Genomic DNA, 26,996 nt, shown 5'->3' with positions numbered 1-26,996 from the left:
GGACACGCAACTGGCTGTAGCATTGTTGTTTATTGGAGAAACAAGTATGTGAACATAGCATGTTTCCTAAATATCTGCAAGCATATTATGGTAGCTTTCTGCTTTAGTACAATCAAAAAATTACATATATAATATATAAACCATGACACTACTGCTGATTTAGAGTAATTTATAAACAACAACAAAAAAAATCACATTCATGTATGTGCTCTGAGAAAACTACATAAAGAAGCATACCAGAGTCATGGCAACTTATCTGACTTCACTAAAATATGAATACTAGCTTACAATATTAATATTTCTACAAAGTTCTGAAGCCTTTCTGGATGCTTCTCACGGTAATGGACGTTGTTTCTTTGTGTTGAGAAGGAATTAAATTTTCAATCTGAAATGACAAAGAGCAATTTAAAACTTTATGTAGTTTTATATTTACATATTTATATAGCAGTGCAAAGATTAAAAAAATTAAAAGTTATACAGTAAAACAAATAAGAAATATTATACGAGCCACTTAAAAGGTAACTTTTAATAACTGGTGTTTTTTCTGATGATGTTTCCACAGGCGTCCAAGCAGGTGCGCTGGGTTTAAAGTTGAGCAAGGTTTAAAATAAATACCCCTTAGTTTTTTTTTTTTAAACGAAAGCAACGACATTCATACATACATACATAAGCACAAGGTTTGGTCACATTTACCATTGTTTTGTGAATTTTCACAGTCAAAATTAAGTAATTTCAATGCGCATGATCAGGAATTTCGAGAAATATTTTCTCATGTGAATTTTACATTGGGTTCAAGTTCGTCACAACAGCTGACCAGCAGAAAGCTGCTTGGTTTGAACCGTGTAGGCTAAGTGACACTAGTGACAATAGACAATCAACCTTTTTTGCTTGTGAAATTTTGTTAATGTGACAGCGTATATACTTTACATGTCATAAGATACACTTTTAGGAAGGTGGAAAAAAAAAAAGACTAAAGAATTTATACCTCACGCACAAGTAGCTCCATCTCAGGTGAGTTACTGGACAGATCAATCAGGGATTTGACATTTATTCTCAAGCCAGTAATTACTGGAGGGCCTATGAGAAAAGAATGTGTCATATTAAAACCAAAACTTATCCCCAAATTACAACAAAGCTACATTTCACCCCCAAAAATCATCATTCTATCATAATTTCGTTCCAAATATGTATGACTTTCTTTCAAACAGGGTTACAGTTGACTGAAACTAAATAAATAATTAGTGGTGTCAATCGATTTAAAAAATAATAACAATTAATGGCAAATTTTTTTCTGAAATTAATCGCGATTAATCCCACCTTACATTAAAGTTTTTAATTATACTTTTATATTGAAATAATTTCACATTCAAGCTTCAAAGTATATTTTTATTGTGTTTAATGCCATCTTTTTTTATGACTGAAGGCAAGTATCACTGATACCAACTCTATGAATTTGTTTCCTAATATTTAACCATTCAACATTACAGTAAAATTAAGAGCTATCAATTTAACATTTATTACACTTTAAAAAATAACTTCTAACTTAAGTGAACTTAAACAATCTTCACATAAGCCCATTATAATAAATGCCCTTCAGCAAGAAAATATGGCCTAATTTAATAAAGTTATCAAACACTAAATTCTAAAATAAATAAAGATAAAGTAAAACTACAGAGGTGATTGATTTCCTCTTTTTAATTTTGTTCTTTGATTAACAGACATCACAGAAGCTGGGTATTAGGTTATTTTGGCTGCTGCTCCTGACGTTATCAAGCAATGATGACACTACACATTTAATTTTTAACAACTCTGCGCCATGTTGCATCAATTAACTGATGCACAAACGCGGATATGTTCTGTATAAAGCAAGAATAAACCAGTCTGATAAACTGATTGATTTAAGTTAAACCACTTAAAATATGATCTGCATGCACAATAAACCGTACTTAAACTCAGGTTTTTCCATGTTTTAATAAAAACTCAGCTTTTTAATAAAACACTAAAGCATAGGCTATCTCCGGTATCCTACGTTTTGTTTGTTAATTTGAGCCAATGGGATCGCTTGGGGTCCTAATGGGACCGAATTTCGAGGGGAGACTCAATTTGCCACCACACCGGTCCCATTAGGACCCCAAGCGATCCCATTGGCTTAAATTACTTTTAATAGGTACACTCTTTAATGCCTGATTACAATTCCTACAAAATTATGTTATGATAAATGCTGTTTAAACTACGTTACAATGATAATTAATGTCTGTATTCGTTAGCTTATGTACTAGCATAGCATACAGATACCTGATTAGCCGCATAGCTTATTTTATACAGGAATTTGCGCTTACATACATTCACAATTATTTTTTTAATTATGTGTCAAATTAAGTGTTAAATGTCGAATGTTTTATTTTAAATATAAAACTAATCAATGATTTTAATTTTTTCACTTAACTTATTATTTTTATTTATTAATTAGTAGTTAATGAAGTGTAAGAAATTACAGTTAATTTTTTCATTATGCACTATTCTGTTCTATTATGCACTAAATAGTAAGCCATACGTTTTTACATTAATCTATTTATGTATTTATTTAGGCAATGGGATCACTCGGGGTCCTAAGCGGACCCGATTTCAAGGAGGGACTCGATTTCTCACCACACCGGCTCGATCGGTTACTTCCTAAGAACCGGTGTTGTGCCGAGTTCTGACCCCCGCCAGATTATTACCCCCCTAGTATCAGTAGGTTTAGGGTTAGGTGTGGGGGAGGGGTTAGGATTAGGCAATCAGGTAGCGATTTCAACGAGGGGGGTAATAATTTGTCAGGGAGTCGAAAATGGGCACAACACCGGCTCAAACATCACTAATTTAATACACAAGTGCACTTATACTAGAAAATATTTTTTTCTGTTAATTTGAAAAGTACAAATGAAAATGAAACCATTTAAATGAATAAAATAACTTTACATTCTGGCCTTTATGTGCTGTTGACTTTTTCACGTTCTTATCACTATCTGCAAATCTCATCTATGATGAGTATGCAATGTTGGAGAACAAGCTTTTGGGGGATTTGAGAATCAGAACCAAGCTGACTGAGCAATGAACTATAGTGAGCCTCTTTATTAAAATACCCAGAGGTGAGGATTGGAATAATACAAAAATTGTTATATTCACTCAGTATTACTTGATCTAATTCACACATATCTCAATTAAGTATAAATGTATTGTATTCAGTTGTGTTTTAGGCACTAAAACAGTCTAGTAGTCCTACTTTAGTCAAACACATTTTTATATCGAAATAATGAAGATTTCTGTGCCACCCCAGACTGGTTGCTGCTGGCCCCTCCCTGGCCACCACAATGAAAACATCCTGGCTCCGCCACTGAATATGATACAGCGCTTTAATATAGTCTAATAGAGCATGGTCTACGAGCACAGTATAACGGCTGGCAGGACAGGAAGATTAGTTTTTACTGACATATGGCCTGACTGACAACATCTCATCTGACCGCAGTTCACTAATGTTCTACTGAAGCTCCTCGTCTCCAGTAACGTTTCCGCGCTCGTTTGACTCGCCACTAAATTAAATAAATGTTAATTGAAATAAAATATAAAGAACTGTACTTATTTTATTTCGGCTAGTTTCCAAGGCAACATTTCTCATTTTCATTTAGTTTAACTTGATGGACTTAAATAACTATGTATAATAATAATAATATATATATATATATATATATATATATAGCCTATATATAAAATAATATAAAACAATTGTGTAGAATAGAGACATTTTAAAACATCAAAAACTAATAAAAATGACACACACACACACACACACACAACTTTAAAATTAACATGAAAGCAGAAAAAAAAAATCTCATTCACAATATTAACAACAACTAGAATAATATCTCAATTATACTAAAAAGACACTGCTTAAACAGTCATTGGGGTCCAATGTTGTTTTGGATCCCTTTGACTTTCATTGTATGGACAATAAAACGCTTAATCTTTCATCATATTTTGTTTTCTTTGCATTCCTTAGAAGAAAGTAAGTCATACATTCTGAAACAACATGAAAGTGAGTAAATAATGACAATTTTTGAATGATTAGTTTTGGTTGAACTATCCTTTTTAAACTAAAGATCACTCTTGCAAGTTCATGTCTGTTTGAATAGATGTAGGCTGACTAATATTAATTTGTGATATTATGCCAACTATATCGACCAGCAAAATATGATATTGTACCAGGCTGCTGAGTTGATGGTGCAGAAGTCATTGTCCAGTAGTCTGTTGGTGTTGATGTTGTTTCTGCTGTTGTAAACAAACAGAAAAGTCAATATTTCAGCATTTTATCATAATCCATTCAATCGTAAAATGAATCAGAGTAAAGACTTAGACTGACTTTAGTATAGCTACTGTATAACACAGCAAAATGTTCAGCCTCAATCTGAATAATAACTTAAGATTAATTGTCCAGTATTTTTGCCACTTTGAGCAGAAGTACGAGTTCGATCAGTCACTCACCGGTAGTGGTCGATTGTCCCACAGAAAAACACAGAAATCCAACAAACAGGACGCAAACTTTCTCCATGTTTCTGATCCTTTAGGAGGAACGTGTCTGAATAAATGTTCAGTGGCTCTTCAGGTTTCTAGGCTGTCTGAGGGCGTTGACTGAACTGTGTCTCATGGGTTTCCTTAAATAATGAGACTGAACACACCCCAGCACTAACAGCACAAACACAATGGGCAGTAGACGGAAGTTATTCAGATTTTTATTTTGTTCACCTGATACCTTTGATTGATCACGGGCCAAAGCATTTCATGAATGTAGGGTTTTATTGTTTCTTTCTTGTTGCTACCATGTAACACAATCAAAGTAAGAAGTAAAATGAAACGAGACCTGTGTCTGTACTTCCAAACAAAAGAGTTTTCACGAAAAAGGTCAAAAATCAAACTGTTTACAGTAACCGAAGCCATTTTAAAGAAACACTGAATTGAATAAATTAAACATTGAGTTATAACTGGAACAACAATAATGGTGGTACTGCTATAATTAGACATAATAACTTCACTGTTCTTCATAGAGACTGGCGTCTGGTTCTGTCTAAGGGCTTTTGCACTTGCTGCTCCTGCTGCTGCTGCCAGCGCTGGGCGGCCGAGATCCTTGCGGGGACGTGACAGAGAGGCCCAAACCGAGATCCACTGTCTTCACTGCAGGGGACGTGACAGATGGGCTTCTGGGACTGCTGCTGGCTGATGGATTTGAGGGTCTGATGTGTATGTGGGGCACATAAGACAACAATCAGGACTTTCTGCATGTCATGCCTGTCTGGTTTAAACTGTCACACTTGACTGGATAATTATGCTGTAATAGGAGCAGATGCGTATGTGGGTTATAAATCACAACAGTTTGTGGATAAAAGCATGATTATGTGAATACCGATGGAGCGAAGCAGAACTGCGGGCTGAGTTGATCTTTGAGCTCAGACGGCTGGATGGAGTGGAAGTGGGAGAGGGCAGGGACAGACCAGCCTTAAAAGAGGAAAATAACAACATTAGCACTAACATTAGAGTTAATTATTACCTCAGTTCTATGAAAAAAGCTAGTAATTACTAAAGCAGTCCCACAGGAAAAAAAAGTTTGTGGTAGGTAAGATTGTTTTAATGTCCCTTATGCTTACCAAGGCAGCATTTGATCGAAAATAAAAGAAAATTGTAGTATTATGACATTTTATTACAATTTAAAATATATGTTTTCTCTGTAATGGTAAAGCTGAATTTTCAGCAGTCTCTAGTCTTGAATGTCACATAATATTCCAGAAATCATTCTAAGATGCTGTTTTGGTGATCAAGAAACATTTTTTATTGTTATCAATGTTGAAAACAGATGTGCTGATTCATATTTTGTGGAAACCACGATACATTTTTGTTTTCAGGATTCTTTGATGAACAGAAAATTCATCAGAAAAAACAGCATTTATTTGAAACAGAAATATTATAAATCTCTTCCTGTTCTTTTTGATCCATTTAATGCATGCTTGCTGAATCAAACTTCTTTAAAATAAATAATCTTTTATTTCTTACTGTTACATTTGAGATTTTTACCATTTACATTTGAAAAGTGCAATTAACTTATCATTGCTTCTACTTTCTACCAATTTGTTGTTTTTACGTTGCTACGTGTTGCTTATAAATGATGATGGGTAATTGTTCCTATGTCGTGCTGTACCTGCATAAAACGTATCTGCAATGCAGATGACAGGTCAGGATTCTCCACCATGGTTTCCAGGAGCATCTTATTTAAGCTTTTATTTAAGTCTCTGAGTTCTCGTAGCTCTATGTCACGTTCCTCAAAGGTCTTTTCATTGGTGTTTTTAGCAGACCGAATTTCCCTGGTATATTTGGCACACTGTGAGATAAGAACAATAGTTTAGAGATAAGGTGATCAAAGCTTATAACAGATAATCACAACAATATGGGTATAATCAGTCATTACTGGCCATACTGTGTGTGTATATACATATAAAAATATAGGAGAGAGCTATATTTGTATAGAGTTGTCACACTTTTTTAAGTAGTGGGCATGTTGTCACAATGGAACCAGTCTTTTGTTAACTTTTTTTTTTTTATTGAAAACAATACTTGATGATGAATCTGAAAAGATAAAGCAGGAAAACTGCAGGATATGTGAGGGCAGTCAGACCTGTTTGATGGCTCTATTGAGTTTCTCCTCCTGAGAGAGGATGTCTTTGTTGAGAGAGAGCACATGGGCTTGAGTCCTCTCAACGCTCTCATTCTGGACTGCTTCCTCTTGAAGAAAACCCTCCAATGTGCGGGACATGCTCTGAAATATGTGGAAAAAACATGCTTCATGTACTATCATCTAAATTAATTGGTTTTAATTCACATAAAAATATAATTTGCTATCACTGAACCTGACCTAGTTAATTAACCTTAGGATTTTCACTTTTCATAGGGCAGGTTCACGGAAACCTGTTTGACCTGTTGTGAATGATGTTTTCAAACACTGTTTGTAACATGAATATAAAAGTAAAAGAACAAATTTGCATTACAGTGCATTACACTTTCGGTCTGGTGGAATGATTACGTCAGTAGAAATATTTACTTCAGTGTCCTCCTGCAGTTCTCGGATTTGCCGTTTCTTGTATTTGTATTTCTCCTCGGCTGCTCGCCTCTGTTCCTCCAGCTTCAGTTTCTCCTGGTGCGCAGGACCTACAGTGACATGGAGCACTTTTCTCAGTTCACAATGAAATTCTAGGTGATTATATACATTGCAAAATTCCAGATATTGTTTATATGTTAAATAAAAACCTGCACAGTATCTATAATGCAAACAAGTGAACATTTGCGCAGAGGTATGGCTTAAGATAAATATATTTCATTTGACAACAAGTTGTTACGAGTGCATGTAGTTTAGAACCAAGAACGAGAATGAATTATTTCTAAGAGACTTCAACTCTTTCCCTGCCATTGATGGAATTGTGAATAAAAATGCTGGCAGTGAATTAAGGCATGGTCAGAATTTACTGACAAACTTTCTAATACAATAACTCGATAGACCAAATACAGTGAAAGATAAATAGTTGGTATTCTAGGTGTGCGCTGATGTGGTATGCCACCCCTATATATATATATATATATATATATATATATATATATATTTAAGCTTTTTTTTGTTTTGTTTATATATATATTTTAAAAATGCAAACTCTTTCTTGTATATAGTTAATGTAAGATGTAGGCAGTGGCTGGCAACTTAAAAGAGAGAGAGAGAGAGAGAGAGAGAGAGAAAGAGCTTCTGAACACCAAAAATTAAAACCACTACACAGTAACCATAAACATTAACGTTCCAGACAAGGTCAGATAAGGAAACATCTGAGTTTAAATGCCCCGCTTCCAACCTCAGGGAGTTGTATAGTCGCCATTACACAACAAGAGCATTTCCAGTTTTTGTATCAATTATTGGAAAAACAGAAAAAATAACATTAAATGCTGCTGTTCATTTTGTAAAACAGCTAAAAATTAAGGTATCATTTTAAACAAATAAGGTCTAATGTTTTGAAGTTTGACTCCACACTATGCTCGTAGGAAGGAGCGACGTCAAATGACGCGTCTCGCTGAGGTTGGGTTGATCAATCTGCCCCGAGTTCACAGGACAGATGTCTGACTTCAAGCGGCATTCCAGACGTTATTTCCAAGTAGGAGGTGAGAAAATCCAAATTTCGAGTTGTCTGGAACGTAGCATATAACACACTGAGGAATGATAATCAATGAACCAAAGAACAGGTGTGAAACTAATAAGAAACCATGGTAACAAATGAACGCAAACTAGGGCTAAGACACAGTCAATTAAATCCATACGCTAGAACATAACTACGAAACTAAACAGAACATAATCGTGCGTGACACATGTAAATGAATACCAGTGTTGCTCAAGCATAGCTACATCTGTTTCCTCATACTTCAGATAAGTTTACCAGACCGTTTTACCATTAGAATCACACATCAATGCATTATGGGAAAGTGGTGACATTAGTGATGAAGAATGTCGTAAGAAGCTGACAATGAGTTATGGTGTTTGAGATTGATTTTATAAACAACGAGAAGGCCTTGACTATGGCTGAAACATCACGTTAACCAATAAAAAGTTGTAATTCTTTAAGAGTGCATGTTGCACCTTTTCCCTATTTAAAAGAGCTTTTGTTTATTGGTTGCACCTCCTCTTTTGTTGGTAAAGCATCTCTTTTTAACACTTCTTTCTATAACATAGAAATATTTAAAGTGAATGATGTGAATGAACTTACTGGACTCTGTGACTTTGGTCAGGGCTTTGCGATAGGTTGTATTGCAGTTGTTGACGACCTGCAGGGTGTTCTCCAATGCGTGGATCTCTTTCTCTGTCTTGCGGATTTTGGCGTCCAAATCATCCCCTTGCCGCTGGAGTTCTTCTTTCTCTTGAGCTGCCTTCAGGAAAAGTCCAGGATTTATTAGATATTGAGATGTCTGGAGTGGTAATGTTCATTCTGATATGAAAAAATTCATGAGGTAGAAAAGCTTTGAATTTCAAAGACTCAAGCTAGACTTCTTTGTTTTATATTAATTAATTTGAACTGTTTTACATTTTAATACACTTTAAAATGTAACTTTTTCTTGTGTTTTCTGAATTTTCAGCATCATTATTCCAGTCTTCAGAGTCACATGATCCTTCAGAAATAATAATAAAAAAACAGTGACGTACACTTCACTAAGCATGCCATCACATTTTTACTGATTACAGATTGAAGCTTTTATATATATATATATATATATATATATATATATATAGGAATCTGATGCATGAAGCAATATTAATTATTTTACTCTGATTCTACCTTGAACAGCTCTGTTCATCTAATTGGCAGAATACAATACAGTGGTATGGTACCCTTATAATGAAGTAGGCCTGGGATTTCTCCTCTTCTCCCTCTGGTGCAGCCAAAGAAACAGTCAGGATCTCGTACCTCTTCCTCATCTTGTCAATTTTGAACAGTCTCTCGTTCACCGCAGCGCTGAGGACATTTGTCAACCAACAGAGTGTAGAAAAAAATCAATTCAGGAATTAAATATATGACATGAAATCAGTGCAGATCTTCTTCTACTTTTTTCTGGTTTTATAAAAAGAAAATATATAATTTAAATAGCACTTACAAATTACAGTGCGTGCATAATTATTAGACATGTTGATATTCTGATCATATTTTTTTTCCCCAAGTGCATTTTACCAATTCCAAACCACATCTATCTTAATAACCATTATTAATTTTGTAAATTATTTACAAGTGATATATAATTGTCCATGAAGGCTGGAACAGTAAGAAAAAAAAAAGATCTTATATTCAGGTGTGCTTATTTAATCAGATAAAATGAGTCAAAAAAAGAGATTTAACTCATTATGAGAAGGATGCAATACTAGAATGAGCAAAGTTAAGGCATGACCATTGGACACCAAAATGCTCATTGGGTCAGCACGGTCAGAAAAACAGGTGGAGAAAAAAAGACACGTTAACTGCAAAAGAATTAAGAATTACTGTGAAGAATAAGGTGCAAACCCGTCTGGAACCATTTAGTCTCCAGCGCCATTTTTAGTCCATTTCCTATCCTGAAAAGTCTGTCTTGCAGAGATGGACTAAAATGAGCTCCCAAAACTTACTGGCAGATTCTGGAAGATAAATTCCTGAAAGAGTGGTACAAGAGGATGTGGTCCTGGCCTTTCAAGAGTCACTCTCAAATTATCTGTCTATAAAGCCTATAAAATCAGTCTTTGTGTATTTCACAATACTTAAGCATTTTATTCTTATTAAGTGAGGGTCATTTTTTACCCAAGCAAAGTCTCTGAGAACTTGACACCTTGCACTTCTGGAGACTCCAGGAAGGTTGCAGTTCTGGAAAATGATGGCGCTGGAGACTAAATGGTTCCTGATGGTTTCTCACCTAATTCTTCACATTAATTCTTAATTCTTTTGTAGTTAACATGTGTCTTTTCTTCTCCACCTGTTTTTCTGACCATGATGACCATTGGTGTCCAGTGGTCATGTCTTAACTTTGCTCATTCTAGTATTGCATCCTTCTCATGAGTATTTCATAATTTTTGACTTTCAGTCTGAGTTAAATCTCTTTTTTGGCTCATTTTACCTGATACCTAAAAATTAAGCACACCTGAATATAAGACGTTTTTTGCTTCCAGCCTTCATAGACAATTATATATCACTTATAAATGATTAAATACAAAATTAATAGTAGTTATTAATATTGATGGGGTTTGGAATGGGTAAAATGTGCTTGGGAAAGAATATGATCAGAATATCAACGTGCCTAATAATTATGCACGCACTGTACACAATTTCAATATGAACACTTAAAAATGAAATAAAAATAAATCTGTCTTTCAAAGCCACACTAGACATCGGCTCTTGTGCTCTTTAGTCAGTAGTGTTTTACCTGAGCCCTTGTCTCTCCTGTTCAGTGAGCTTGATCTGTTTAGCAAGCATCTCTCGGTGCACACGGATCTCCTCCTCTCTCTCTTTCATGGCCGTTTGCAGCTGCAGACGTCTCTTCTCCAGGCTCAGCACTCCATCTGCTCGGTCATACAGCAGATCTCTCAGCCGCCGCACCTCCATCTTTAGGAGACCTTTCTCCACCATGCTGTCCTGAAGGGAGGAGACGTACACACGTGTGAAACAGACGCAAATGTGTTTTGATGTTCTCTCCCATTTTTCACTGCTGATATTTTTAAAATGCTTTTGCTAGATTAAGTTATCTAGAATAGATGAGAAATATATTTGATATTTTATTAGTTGTTCTGATAGCAAGTGCTGATGGTGGGGGAGATGGTAAATTCTGTTTATTGAGAAACTGATAATTAAAGGCATTATCAAATTTATCAAAATACTTCAAATATACCAAAAGTTCTGTGGCTTTTGCTGAAGAATTCTGTCTGATTCAAGTTATTCACCTGTTTTTTGAGTCTGAGTTTCTTCTGGTCTTTCTCAGAGTTGTCAATGAAGAGTTCCAGCTCATGGATCTTGGTGGTCAGTTCTCTTTTTTCTGTTCCGATCTTCTCTGTGTCTTTCCTAACGCAGCGGATATCATCCTGAGAATATATAATATACACACCAAAACAGATGTTTAAAAGTTTTAGATTTCTCTTATGCTCACCAAGGCTCCATTTGTTTGATCCAAAATACAGCAAAACAGCAATATTGTCAAATATTTTTACAATTTAAAATAAGTGATTTCTTTTGGAATATATTTTATATATATATATATATATATATATATATATATATATTTTTTTTTTTTTTTAATTATAGTTTTCAGCATCATTACTTCAGCGATCTTTCAGAAATCATTCTAATATGCTGATTTCATCAGCATATTGTTACATTTGTAACATTACTAACCTAAAACTCTTGAATGGTAGTGTGTGTGTATATTGCACATATATAGTGCAGTGCACACTCGCACCTGGAGTTTCTTCAGCTGTGTGGTGAGGGTGGTGGCTGTCCTATTCTTCTCCTCTAGAGCTTTTTCCAGATCAGAAGCCCTCTTCTCCAGAGCTTCCTTCTCCTCTGTGTTCACCTTCCCCTGCAAGTGTAAAGTCTTCCTCTCCAGCATTTGGATCTGAAAGTCCTAGACCAAACAAAAGAACAACACTGGAGTCATCTGTCAACTTCTAGAAAGCAACCATCCAGTTTGTGTTAACTGGATGATAATAACTATTTATTGACAGAGACATGGTTCTCTTGCCTGGTTGGAGACGATCATCTGCTGTTTGAGCATGTTCTGGTCCAGTTTGCTGAGTTTGCTGTCCAGGTTGGAGATAGCGGCCCGGGTGGCGCAGATCTCAGCCATGATGTTCTTCTCTTTATCACGCATTCCCTGCAGCTCCTGACTCTTTCTAACATGAGCTCTCTCTGCCGGAGCATCTGAGCATCCATCTCCTACACACACAAACAGTAACAAAAACCTTTGATTACAAATATAATTAAAGTACAATAAAGACAAATTTGGAGACACTGTCTTCGCGTACAGCCTAAATGTTTACTAAATCGTATTGATCAGTCTAGGATTATGCATTAATACTTTATTAAACCAAATACAATATGACTTGCAGATAAATGGAAAACAACAATGGAACAACTTTCATAAATAGGTCATTAACAAACATGCTTAAAATTAGTAATTTATGTACGATCATTAATAATAATTCGTGCTGTCAAACGATTAAACACGCAATTAATTGCATCCAAAATAAAAGTTTTTGTATGTATGTGTACTGTGTATATATATCATGTATATATAAACACAAAATATATATATTTTGAAAAAATATACTTGTATATACATTTATATTATATATAAATATATTTAATATATAAACATAACATATTTTTCTTAGATATATACATGCATGTGTTTGTATTTATATATACATAATAAATATATACAGTACACACTCATATATTATGTAAACAAAAACTTTTATTTTGGATGCGATTAATCACAATTAATCGTTTGATAGCACTAATAATCATTGAAAAAGTATATGTATTAGTCGATACTGGATAATTGCACTTTTCCACGATTTTTAAATTTAGATTACATTTGCTGTCAAATGTACTGTCCTCAAAATGTCCTAGTAAATGTAATCTTTAGAAAACCTGTAAACGAATATCCATTTTTCATACTGTACATTATAATGTTGTGATGCCTAAATTCATTTGTAGAATTTAAAATGACTGATTTTAGTTTTCAGTGTTTTATTTAATGACAAAAAATGGTTCATGGGTTATGGACTGCAACAGAGCATTGTGTGTTCTATTTTTTCCAAAACTTTGCATGAACGTTATTATTGGTCATCAAAACTAAAACCATTAAAATATTTAATCAAAATGAAGCTGAAATATGACATGAGATATCTAAACTAAATGAAAATTAGAAATGTTGCTTTGGCAACTAACTAAAATGAGTTCAAGTAAACTTGAATTAAAACTACTAACTGGTCTGGAAATAAATAAAAACTAAAATAAACTAAAAATAACACTGTAATAAAAATAAATTAAACCTAAAACTAATAAAAAAAAATAAATAAATGACAAAATAGAAAATATAACATAATGACTAAAATGGCAATGGAAATTGAAAATGTAAAAATAAAAGCTAATTCAAAATATTAATGAAAAGTATAATCTATATAATAATAATAATAACAATATACTGCATAATTCTTCTCCTGGACACTAAATGGCACTGAATGGTCAATAGATGGTAAACAAAATAGTAACATTTATAGAGAAAGAGAGAGAGAGAGAGAGAGAGAGAAAAAGTGATTACACATTGCAATACGAAAAAGAGCTGTTCAATTCTGGCATCACCTGAGTCAATCTGACAGTGAATCTATTCAATATAAAGCCTTCCTTGCCAATGAATTCCCCCACAGTGTCTCATTCTCGAAATACACTCGTCCTTCAACGAATGAATGAAACTCAAGCTGAGTCTAACTCCAACCACAACCCCAACATTCATAAAGCAATTGACAAAAATCTGAAGTATAATTATGATGAAAAATTTAAAAACTAATTTGACCTCCAAACCAAACTCCAGTGACTTAGCAACCATGACTTAGAAATAGAGAAAGGAAGACATAAAAAATCCTGGATTCCTAGAGAACGGCGACTATGCAAACACTGACCTGAATCAAATAGAGGATGAGAAACACTTTCTTCTTGTCTGCCCCAAATACATCACTACAAGGCAAAAATTCTTTCCACAATTTGAAGTTCTGAATTGTTGGTTTTTTTTCTCTGGATGACTCTACGCTATATACTCGGAGAGGATGAGATGGCAGTCAAACTAGCTGCAAAGTATGTATACACTATACACACCATACGAAATGGTCAATTCATTGTATCCAATTGCTTTATCTGACATTCTTCATTGTATATAATTGTAATTATTATTAATATTAGAAATACTGTCTGCTGTTGTTATTTTTAAATTATTGTATTTATCTATTTATTTTCTCTCATTTATTACTCATTTATTGTCTCCTTATTTACTTTGGTGTAATAATATTCTGTATTCAAATGCTACAAATGTCATGCTTGAACTTGAACTTGAACTTGAGAGAGAGAGAGAGAGAGAGAGAGAGAGCAGCCTCCTTCTTTTATGAGCCATATGGCTATTCAGTGCAGAACAAAATGATGCCCAGATTGGCAATGAATTGCTGAAGAGTTAAAAGGAGTCAAAGGAGTGAAACTCACTTTGATGTTCTGTTCCTGTTCTTTACGCATTTGCTCCATCTGTGCAGCTTGTTCTTCACCATCCAGCACCGCCTCCATCACCGACCGCAGCTTCTCCTTCAGAGCACAGTTATGCAGCTTTGCCTCTTCAACTCTACAAAAAAAGAACTGCATACATTACTACATTGTTTATGTAATGTCAGACCTGACTTTAGGCACCACACTCAGTGTGTTTTGTTCTGTTTGTACTATTCTCCTGATTTACTTGTAATAGATTTTCCTATTAGATGTGAGTGAAAGAACTGAGGAAAAACGAGTCAAAAAGTGACTGCTGGACTGTGAACTGTAAGACTGAGTAGTTGTATGAGAAAAGAGAAAGCATTACTTTGCTATTTTGTTCTGAATGTCCTTTTTCATGCTGGTTAACTGAGATCTGGTGGTCTCCACATCTGTGGCTGTTCGGTCTAAAGTTCCCTTCAGCACTTCCACCTGAGAGCAAAACACCACATTTGATTAGTTTAACCAAATTCATAAATACACTGGCATTTGATTAACATGAAAAACGGATGTATTAATATGTACTATACCATGGTACACTAATGGTATAATATGATAAAATCATGGTACTTTTTAATAACCATATTCATCTGCTATGGTGTTTGCAAGGTTCCCTGAGGTCTTTGAAGAACAAAAAAACTTAAGTTTTGTCATGGTCAATCCTCAACTCAATCCTCCTCACAGTGTGTTTTGACAAATGATACGCCTTTCATCAAGATAGACTTTGATCGGTTTCTGGGTCACCGCTTGAGGACAGTAGAGCGTGGAAACATGGATCCAGACTTTAGTTTAGGAAATGAGTTGCGGTGTTGGGAAGCTTTGGTAGACGCACCTCATCCTGCAGACGTCTTTGGTTCCTCTCATCTTCCTGGAGCTGCTGCCTGAGTCGAAGCGCCTGACGTTCAGCCGTGCTTATATTCCTCTCCAGCTCCTTATTGTTCCCTATCTCACGCTCCATGAAGTCCTTCCTCTCCTTGAGCATTTCATTCTTCTCTCTAATCAGTTGGTTCACCTCTGCCTGCAACTAGATCAAGTGATTGACATTCAAATTTGAATAAACCATTTTCTAAATTAAACTGTAGATATTGAGATTTTTATGTTTCTCATAAAAAAAAAAAAAACTGCACTATATATGTTTTCACTTAAAGAAACACTGTGGATTTAATCATGTCTTTGTATTAAAAGAGTGCCATCTTCAGGTTACCATGGCACACTGCTGTATCTCCTGGTCTCTTTTTCTCATTTGTTCAATGGTGTTCTCCCACTGGCTGATCATCTCTTGTCTCTCAATGTGAGCCTGACGAAAGCTCTCGGCTGTCTTGTCAAGAGCAATCTGCATCCCAAAATACAAGTGCATTTGCTAGTCTATAAGAATGATAGCATGGTCAAAGCATAAAAATGTCCTCTCACAACTGAAAAATGTGGTGGAGCAAGAAATACATGTATCACCTGTCCTGTAACAGTCTCAGTGACTTCACTGTCCAAGGTTTTTCTCTTCTGGTTGGCTTCAAGAGTCAACTTCTCAATGTTCAGCGTCAACTCCTGTTTCGAAAGGCAGACATTGGGCCAGTTGCATAAACATAGCCACTATGTTAAGACTGTGTCTTAAGAACTAGTTTGACCAACTAGCGTTTAGCCAAGAGGTAATTAGTCTTACTTTAATGATTCAAATTGGGCCAATCTACCATTCTGTAATTGACTTTACGAAAAGTTATGACCAGTCTTTAAGAAAACAAAGTCGATGACAAAATTTTTAAGACTAGTCTAAGCAGTTTATGCAACCAGCCAATTATGTCAGTTCAGACATACAAACTATTAACTATAAACTTAACAGCATACTGCTTAATAAAATAAAATATGTGCCATAAAAGTGAGTGAATAAAGCAAGGACAGCTTGTGCAAGACAGTCTCCTACATTTTCCTTATGACAGCCGAACTGGCTATACAAAGTGACCCAACTCAATCACCGTTACTAGGAACTCACTCGAATCTTGCTTTCGTCCTGCTTGGCGTACTTGATGATGGCCATGGTGTCTTCATCCTTGTGAGCTGATTCCTGCAGCCAGGCCTCCAGGGTCTGCTGATCCCAGTTCAGCTGACTCTTCAGTTCATCAAGCTTCTGGGTGGCTTTAAAGATGTTGTTCTGTGAATGATTGACAGAATTACATTAGGTTTTTAATTACATTATACAATAACATAATGTGTACACTACAGTACTATTCAAACGTTCGGGGTCAGAAAGATTATAAACGAAATACTATTACAATTCAAAATAAATGTTTTGTTTTTTAATATAGTTGAAATTTTCATTTTTCCTGTGATGGCAAAGCTGCATTTTTAACAGCCATTACTATCATTCTAATATGCTGATTTGCTGCTCAAGAAACATTTATTAATAATAGCAGTGTTGAAAAGAGTTGTCCTGCATAATGTTTTTGAATTACAGAATTCTCTGATGAATAGCAAGTTCAAAATGACAGCATTTATTTGAAACAGAAATCTTTTGTAACATTATATATGTCTTCACTGACACTTCTGATGTTACTGACCCCAGACTTTTGAACTGTAGTGTGTATAAATGTGTTTGTATACATCTGTAGTTTGTGAGACACCAGTGATGGTTTCTTTATATTGCTATAAGCAGTGTTGGGAAAGTTACTTTGGAAATGTAATAGGTTACAGATTACAAGTTACCCTACTTAAAATGTAATAAGTAGTGTAACTTTTCAATTACTTTATTAAAGTAATGTAACTGATTACATTTGATTACTTTTTGATTACTTTTCTAAATTTCTAATGTTTGCAACTGTTAACCATTTTCAAATATTATTTTTATATTATAGGAGACATTGGATGCAAAATATCTTTATTTGCATATAAATGTATCTTAGCAGTGTGTGGACACAACCACCCTCCAATGATAAAAAAAAAAAAAACAATTTTTAATCCCCAAAAACCTAAACAGTCTCAATTATCAAGCCAATTATATTTATATTTATACCAAGACTGAGGTGAGACCCTTGAGCAAGGCACCGAACCCCCAACTGCTCCCCGGGCGCCGCAGCATAAATGGCTGCCCACTGCTCCGGGTGTGTTCACGGTGTGTGTGTGTTCACTACTGTGTGTGTGCACTTGGATGGGTTAAATGCAGAGCACAAATTCCGAGTATGGGTCACCATATCTGGCCACACGTCACTTCACTTTCACTAAATTCGTTTACGTCAGACTGCTTTCTAATGAGGGACAATGTAAGGCAGGTTTTGTTAAAAAGTTAAAACTCAAGGATGGATCAGTACCCATTGTTCATGATCAAGCTGCACCTCCAAAAGAAGTAAGTCTCACACTTTATATTTTTTATGATCATTTGCGAATCACGTTTGCTCTTCCACAGAAGAGAGGGGCAGGGTGAGCAGAGCTCATTAGCATGTAAAGAGTTATGCACCGAAACGAGTCGCTGTGAACAAAGCTGTTTTTGACAAGGTAAAAAGGGTGTTGTTTTTCATGACCACTGAGACCATTTCAATAATTATGGAAGCAGAATAAGGACAATAGTTTTTGAAACATAAAGCATGCTGAATTCCACAAATCGAAAAAAAAGATGCATTGCAATTAACAGTGCTTGCATTTTAATGCTTTGTATTTCCAGGGCTTGCATTTTTAGGTCCTGAAATTTAACACAGTTGTTTATTTAAGCTGTGAATATTTCAATTCAAAATATTTCACACACATAATTTCATAATTAAAAATTCAACAATTCATATTCACCTTCCAGAATTCACTTCCAAAATATTCAACCTGTTTAAAAATACGATGTATAATATTCGACAGGCAAATTTCGGTCACTTTATTTCACTTTCCAAATTCGCTGCCACAAATTCAGTGGTTAAAATTCGGCAGAAAATTTAGCGTTGCACATCCGGGAACCGCAGGAATAGCAGTAGAGCACTGATGCATGATCTCCAGCTGCTGTCAGCCGCTCACCAGCAGGTGGCGCATGTGGCTGTTGATGAAGCAGGCCATATGTGGATCAAGTCATTCATTTACAAAAACTGATTTGTATGGAGTCAATTTAATGCCGCATATATATGCAAAAGAAAATAAAGTTTTGCAAAAGAAAATAAGTTTTGCAAAGAAAAATAGAGAATTGCAAAAGAAAATGAAGTATTGCAAAAAGAAAATAAGTTTTGCAAATAAAAATAAAGAATTGCAAAATAGATAAATAAAACAGAGCAAAAGCAATGATTTTGCAATACATATTTTCCATGGCCATATCTACAAATTTATTTGCAATGCAGCTTTTATTTTGCGTTTCAGTCAAGTTTGAGCTTGCGATACTGTTTTCCCTTTGCGCTTCACGTTTCTGCGCGTCTCACTTTGTGGCGCTGTTTTGACATGGGGTGGAGTCAGGGACGGGGTGTGTCCAACAGGCCTGGGCATGCCTCCCTGGAAGTGATGTCATCGGCCGAGACGCAGATCACAGCTGATCCAGGCACCGTCATTGAGCAGAGGCATGCGGGCGGATCGTTTCCTTTTATTCACTAGCTTTAAAACATGCATGCTTTCGTTTTATTAACAAATGAATATGTGTATTAGCAGCGTTGCTCAAGTTAAAGAAGTTGTTAATATGAACATCTGCTGTTTATTTCTCTCAATGTGTGCACACTTTTAGAGCATTAAAATGTGTATTGTTTCATCTGGTTAACTAAATGTGCATTAATAGTGCTTGTTTAAAATCTCTTAACCTGTGCACAGCGCTCTTTGTTTACATTAGTTCAGAGTTACTGCTAGTTTTAATGTAAAAGAATGCAATTAACTTCACAAACTATACATCATTAAAAGGTCTAAGACTCAAGCTTCATATCCATCTCGACTTCGTTTTCATTTACATAACTCCTGGCATAAATTAAGAAATGACTGGCACTGGAAGTTTAAAAAAATGAAGCTTGAGTCTTTTGGTTTAAATTTCTCGTGGCCACGAGATATTAATGGGTAAACAAACCAGCGTGACCATAGCAACCTGGGATTATCAGAGATGTATTTATTAATATTTTATTTTTAATTAAGAAATTATATTAAAAAAATACATTATTAAATTATTATATTAACACCACCACGGGGTAATTTTACCCATGGCTGTTTTTCAAATAGGCTACATAATATATTTTCAATTAAAATATCCAAGTCTTACAGTCATTGACTTTTACTAAAATTGTGTTATTTACAATCCCTGTTTATTGTTAAAAAATTGTTTAGATAAAACCAGAACAAAAATGGGGCATTTATACCTATAAGCGCCATCAGGACAAATTTATGCATAATTCCTGTCATCACGTTCAAATGAAGATGTTTTAGATGTTTATTCCTCTACTCATAAATGTTCAAACTTTGGATTAAATATTAATTTGTGTTTGCAATTTTTTATCGTTTATGGTTCGCTACTGTGTTGCTTATTTATTCCTGAAAAAAAAATCTGTAATGAATAAAACAATTTTTATGATTACCCCAAGTTTATTGGTGTTGTTCTCTTATTCAAATGATAAATTATATAACTAAACAAATTAATTAATTAGGTTAAACTGTGCACTTGAATTTGTCATTGTACATCTTTTGCAATGTGGTGAATTAGTATTGCTTATAATAGTCTATTTAGGGTGTTTTAGTCATTTAAATAACATGGGTTATCTTGAAACATTTTATTAGCTATAATATTACAACACCCAAATATGTATTTATTTCCTCGTAATTCTCGTTGTCATTGCAGACTGGTTTATATTCATCATTAAGAAAAGTGATTAGTGTAACCTGCTTAAAAATAGCTGTGAACTTAAAACAACAGGACAAAAACATAGCTGATGACTAAAAATAATAATTTTATGACTCTAGACATTGTGAAGACAGTGGCATAATACAGTGACATACTACGTTTTAGCCATATCAAAACAGTAGTCATGGCATGGGTAAATTTGACCCGCTGGCGCTTTTAGGTATACAGCGACCTCTGGTGGTTGAAGTGTTAACCATAGGCTACGTACTGGACTGTATTGCACGCGATGTAGACAACATTCGAATTAAGTTTATTATGAATAAATGTTACATAAAGTATAATAAAATAGGCCGACAAGAAAACATTTTTATCCATCCCACAAGTCTTGTAAGTCCATGTATTTTATTAGTATTAGTAATATTTTTATATTCGTTGTTATGTATTTGATTTATTTTCCCTTCATTTCGATCTCTTAACGTTCAGGGCTGTATAATAATAATAATAATAATAATAATAGCCTAATATACACATATATTACATAAAAGACACGATCAACGGACTGTGGGATGGATAAATATATTTGATCAGTCTCTGATAATCCCAAGTTGCTATGGTCACGCGGGTTTGTTTATGCATGATTAAACTCATGGCCACGACATACAGTATTATCATGTTCCCACGACTTAATATCTCGTGGCCACGACAAAACTAAACCAAAATGACTTTTTAATCTTTTTTTAAACTTCCAGTGCCAGTCATTTCTTAATTTATGCCAGGAGTTATGTAAATGAAAACGAAGTCGAGATGGATATGAAGCTTGAGTCTTAGACCTTTTTAATGATGTATAGTTTGTGAAGTTAATTGCATTCTTTTACATTAAAACTAGCAGTAACTCTGAACTAATGTAAACAAAGAGCGCTGTGCACAGGTTAAGAGATTTTAAACAAGCACTATTAATGCACATTTAGTTAACCAGATGAAACAATACACATTTTAATGCTCTAAAAGTGTGCACACATTGAGAGAAATAAACAGCAGATGTTCATATTAACAACTTCTTTGACTTGAGCAAACGCTGCTAATACACATATTCATTTGTTAATAAAACGAAAGCATGCATGTTTTAAAGCTAGTGAATAAAAGGAAACGATCCGCCCGCATGCCTCTGCTCAATGACGGTGCCTGGATCAGCTGTGATCTGCGTCTCGGGCCGATGACGTCACTTCCAGGGAGGCATGCCCAGGCCTGTTGGACACACCCCCGTCCCCTGACTCCACCCCCATGTCAAAACAGCGCCACAAAGTGAGACGCGCAGAAAAGTGAAGCGCAAAGGGAAAACGGTATCGCAAGCTCAAACTTGACTGAAACGCAAAATAAAAGCTGCATTGCAAATAAATTAGTAGATATGGCCATGGAAAATATGTATTGCAAAATCATTGCTTTTGCTCTGTTTTATTTATCTATTTTGCAATTCTTTATTTTTATTTGCAAAACTTATTTTCTTTTTGCAATACTTCATTTTCTTTTGCAATTCTTCATTTTTCTTTGCAAAACTTATTTTCTTTTGCAAAACTTTATTTTCTTTTGCATATATATGCGGCATTAAATTGACTCCATAGATTTGCAGAAATGGACCAAGCGCTAGAAGTTTTGATTATCGGGCCAGTATAAACATGTAGAAATGCTGATTGTGTGCGTTTAATTCAATATGTTTGCTGTTTCCCGTAGCATACACTCAAGCAGTTTTCTCTACCACAAAGGAGATTATAATGCTCTTTTACCCAACGCTGAAGTACAGAACTAACATTACATCTGAGGAAGACATATATTGCTTTCGGTTGTTTAGTTTCTGTAACTCTGTATCATGGCTTGTGTGATGCTGTGCTGTAATACTGGGGTTCCCCTCATACATCACACTCCAGGATTCCCCAACGACGCATAACTTGCGCCTCAGTGAACTAATACAGTGATATAAGACCTCAGATCTCAGAATACACTTTAGTGATGATTATGTGAGCTATATGGACAGTTAAGCAGATGTAGAATATGAACGAACGCGCAAGGTTTCACGCTGTTTCCCTCAGATATCGGTTAAAGAAAACACATTTCGCGGCTCAGTAGTGCACTAACAAGATAACAGCTATTAGACATGTTTGAGATGCCCCTCGCCTGAAATGTAGGCGGCTGCAGTGAGGGGAGGAGTGAAATAAGCACAGTCAAGGCGGACAGTTCTGAGCTCTCGAAGTAGAACAGATACGCGTTATTCTCACTCATGTCCTGTGCTGCTAATAAATGTGATATAATTTCAGTTCTGTTGCTTTTATATAAATATAAATAGATGAACAAGACACCCAAAGTGCTTGCTATTTAATACGAAAGGCATATTTATCATCTATTTCTACTTTAATATAAACATGTATTTTAGATTTTTATAGAATTATGACAACAATCACATATCTCACACAGTCATAGTGTTTGGGAATATTCAAGCATAATTTAAATACACAATCACATGAAATCAGATTGGCATCAGGAAATCAGGCATGCATCTCGCGGTGATCGGTTCTGCGCAGATTTTGCTCATCTCCAACAAGCCTATTAAAAGACCAAACTCAGATCTTACTGATGATGCAAACAGATGAGGATATGAATGCAAGTTTAGGAACGCGGACGTTAAACATTTCCCATAAAGAAAACACTTAAGATGTCAACTTCAGCATCTAATTAATCAAATATATTACTGTATATTATGTACATTTAAGCAGATGAGCGCAGAATATGAGCCCACAACCAACAAGTTTCACCAAACCATTTTTTCTCCCATAGAAAACCAAGTGCTATAGTTTTAGGTTTGATATTCACCTAGGCTGCTTTAGGGACCGTCTGCAAAGTTACCTCACAATACAAAACGAAGTAATAATTTATTAAATTATTTAAATTGAATTATTAAATTCCAATAACTAAATTAATGTTTACAGTAAATGAATAATTTACTCAAACTGACTAAATATATATTGACAATAACTCGCCTTAGATAATAATTTCCCTAAATATGTACACTACACAAATATTAAAAAAAAAAAAATTACAGTAATTCACCAAAATGTTACTATTGACCAGACTTGACTTACTACAGTTGAAATTTTGCCAACATCACTGTACATAAAGTATATAATTATTCTTAATAATTTTTTTTTTTTTTAAATAAATGAAGACAAAAACGTTCATTTTCTGGTTGTCATACCCTCATTAAGTTACAATTTTCATATGCTCAAGCAGAACGTTAATGTTATCTTGTGCTTTAGCAAGGTATCTCTGGCTAAAACTAGCTAACGTAAACCCTCCTTCGAGTTACCCACCGTATTTATTTTTAAATGTTTTATAAATCCCTCCATTGAATATTTAATTCCCATTTGGTGGCCTTTTGTGTCCAAAACTGGCAAAGAGATACTGGCAAAATTTCACAACTTACTACAACCTGTGGAACATGAAAAACCCTTTTGGTGAATTACTGTAGTTTTAAAAAATATATATTTGTGTACTGTACATACCGTAAGGGAGATATTGGCAAAATCTAACCTGTAGTAAGTCAGTTTTGTATCTAGCAACGTACTACAACCGTTGGAACATGAAAAAAACCCATTCCAGGGATCTTTTATAAGTAAATAATTGTGTACTGTACATATACATAAAGGGAAGTATTGTAAAAATCTCATCTGTAGTAAATCACTATGAGCAATACAAGCTTTAAAATTTGACTGTGTTATTTTAAATGTTAAAAGTCATTTTAATTTAAATACATTGGACGGTTTAACCCAGTGGGTGGAATTGTCAGACGGCCCCTTGGGTGCGATAGCGTGTCAATGCTTTCTCCGGTTTACATTTGCAGCAACAATACACCTAGGCGGTTTTGAACTAATTTTTTATGTCGATATAAAGTGGTTGCTTACTGTTAAAACTAATCGTGGTATTGATATCTTTGTAGGACTGTCGACTCTATAGATCAGTGGTAAGGGAAAGCAACGAAAATGCAGCGCATTGCGTTCTTCTGACCTCATTTGCATGCCTGTATATAGTTCGCATAATCATCAGTAAAGTGTATTCTGAGATCTGAGGTCTTATATCACTGTATTAGTTCACTGAGGCACGCTACGCGTCGTTGGGGAATCCTGGAGTGTGATGTATGAGGGGAACCCCAGTATTACAGCACAGCTTCACACAAGCCATGATACAGAGTTACAGAAACTAAACAACCGAAAGCAATATATGTCTTCCTCAGATGTAATGTTAGTTCTGTACTTCAGCGTTGGGTAAAAGAGCATTATAATCTCCTTTGTGGTAGAGAAAGCTGCTTGCGTGTATGCTACGGGAAACAGAGATGTTGAATTAAACATACACACAACCAGCGTTTCCACATGTTTATACTGGCCCTGATAATCAAAACTTCTAGCGCTTGCTCCATTTCTGCAAATCAGTTTTTGTAAATGAATGACTTGATCCACATATGGCCTGCTTCATCAACAGCCGCGTGCGCCACCTGCTGGTGAGCGGCTGACAGCAGCTGGAGATCATGCATCAGTGCTCTACTGCTATTCCTGCGGTTCCCGGATGTGCAACGCTGAATTTTCTGCCGAATTTTAACCACTGAATTTGTGGCAGCGAATTTGGAAAGTGAAATAAAATGACCGAAATTTGCCTGTCAAATATTATACATCGTATTTTTAAACAGGTTGAATATTTTGGAAGTGAATTCTGGAAGGTGAATATGAATTGTTGAATTTTGAATTATGAAAATGTGTGGGAAATATTTTGAATTGAAATATTCACAGCTTAAATAAACAACTATGTTAAATTTCAGGACCTAAAAATGCAAGCCCTGGAAATACAAGGCATTAAAATGCAAGCACTGTTAATTGCAATGCATCTTTTTTTCGATTTGTGGAATTCAGCATGCTTTATGTTTCAAAAACTATTGTCATTATTCTGCTTCCATAAAAGAATACCCTAAAGAACCATAGCAACTTGAGGAAAATGGGCATCCGATGTCCCCTTTGAAGCACAGCCACCACACAATCAGACTTACTTTAAAATCAATCAAGTTTAAATACAGATTTAAAATCATAACAAGAAATAGTTTAATAGCTATGATACAGTTTAAAAAATCAAATCTTTGCATATGACAGGAAACACTGGAATCTAACAATGCCTTGGAAAAAAACAGTTAATCTTAAAAAATTAAGCATATACATAAAACCATATAGAGTTATCGGATAAGCATGTTATAAACTTCTGAAACATTTACTGCAATTTATGAAATAAATCAATTAAATCTGTACGTGGGAGTGTGTGTGTGAAAAAATCAGATGTAAGCCCCTTAACATTTTCATAAGTAAGTTAACTGTAATTTAATTACACATTTTTTCTTAGTAACTGTAACTAATTACAATTACTTTTATTCTGTAATTAAATTACGTAATTCCGTTACATGTAACTAGTAACTCCCCAACACTGGCTATAAGCACAGGTTATGTTATATGGATGGTGTATGTGTCAGCTGCAACCTCTTGTGCGTTCTTCTTCTCATTCAGTGTTTTCAGTTGATTCTCCAGCTGACTGATCTCCTGCATCAAGCGGCCTGTCTCTCGCTCCGCCAGGGCTCTGAAATGCACCTCCGATTCAGACTCCTTTTCTCTGGCTTTGCACAATGCCTGAACACACGCAAACATTGCATCTTAAAAACAGAAAAAATACGCGAAGAATCAAGCTCCTTCACAATAATCTCGTACCTGAGTGTGAGAAACCTCTTGTCTTAGATTTTTGAGGTGTTCAGTCAGAGCATTTATCACATCCTTGTTTTTATTTATTTTGTTCTCAAGATTTAATTGCTCTTTTTGCTTCTTCTGAAGCTGTAGAGGAAGAAAAAATAATGAGATTTAACGTACAAACACCTCTAAACATCAGTTATTGTGATATAGTCATTTCATAACGGATGAACTTCTGACTCACCTCCTTCTCTAAAGCTTTATTCTCTGCGTCAGCTACAGGGATGGCAAACCCCGCGTCCCAGCCAACTTCTGCTAACAGGACGTTAGACATTTTGTTGTTTCAGAGACGTTCAGGAGTAAAACATAAACGGCTCGATGATATTAGACCGACCAGTCACTTAGGAACGCAGTAGTTTATCTTTGTGTTTTCAAGACTCGTTTCCTAGCAACGACGCTAACTATCGACATGCCGTATACGAGCGATAGGTGACGCCAAACGCTCCTAACGTCTTTTAAAATATTATTACAAGCATGTTTTGGAAAGATTTAAACTAAACATTTCATTACTTAACATTTCACTAAACATTAACCTGTGAATTTTGTGGACAAGAAAAA

At 35.1% G+C, this 26,996-nt stretch overlaps 1 protein-coding gene across 1 annotated transcript; it reads right to left on the bottom strand.

Moving 5' to 3' along the window:
• Positions 1-15: 15 nt before the first annotated feature.
• Positions 16-26,828, bottom strand: ccdc39 (coiled-coil domain containing 39). The gene is given in 24 exon segments (XM_058794105.1): positions 16-385; positions 986-1,077; positions 4,240-4,305; positions 4,519-5,264; positions 5,435-5,526; positions 6,224-6,403; positions 6,698-6,838; positions 7,121-7,227; positions 8,820-8,979; positions 9,440-9,563; positions 10,993-11,201; positions 11,507-11,644; positions 12,019-12,183; positions 12,301-12,455; positions 12,458-12,494; positions 14,817-14,949; positions 15,181-15,284; positions 15,685-15,876; positions 16,057-16,185; positions 16,302-16,394; positions 16,837-16,995; positions 26,178-26,324; positions 26,403-26,522; positions 26,623-26,828. Coding segments are annotated over 21 exon segments (2,841 nt in total). The 5' UTR covers positions 26,713-26,828; the 3' UTR covers positions 16-385; positions 986-1,077; positions 4,240-4,305; positions 4,519-5,098.
• Positions 26,829-26,996: the final 168 nt, after the last annotated feature.

The sequence above is a fragment of the Onychostoma macrolepis genome, chromosome 02, assembly GCF_012432095.1.
Source record: "Onychostoma macrolepis isolate SWU-2019 chromosome 02, ASM1243209v1, whole genome shotgun sequence".
NCBI lineage: Eukaryota > Metazoa > Chordata > Actinopteri > Cypriniformes > Cyprinidae > Onychostoma > Onychostoma macrolepis.
This window is presented reverse-complemented; position numbering and strand designations above follow the sequence as displayed.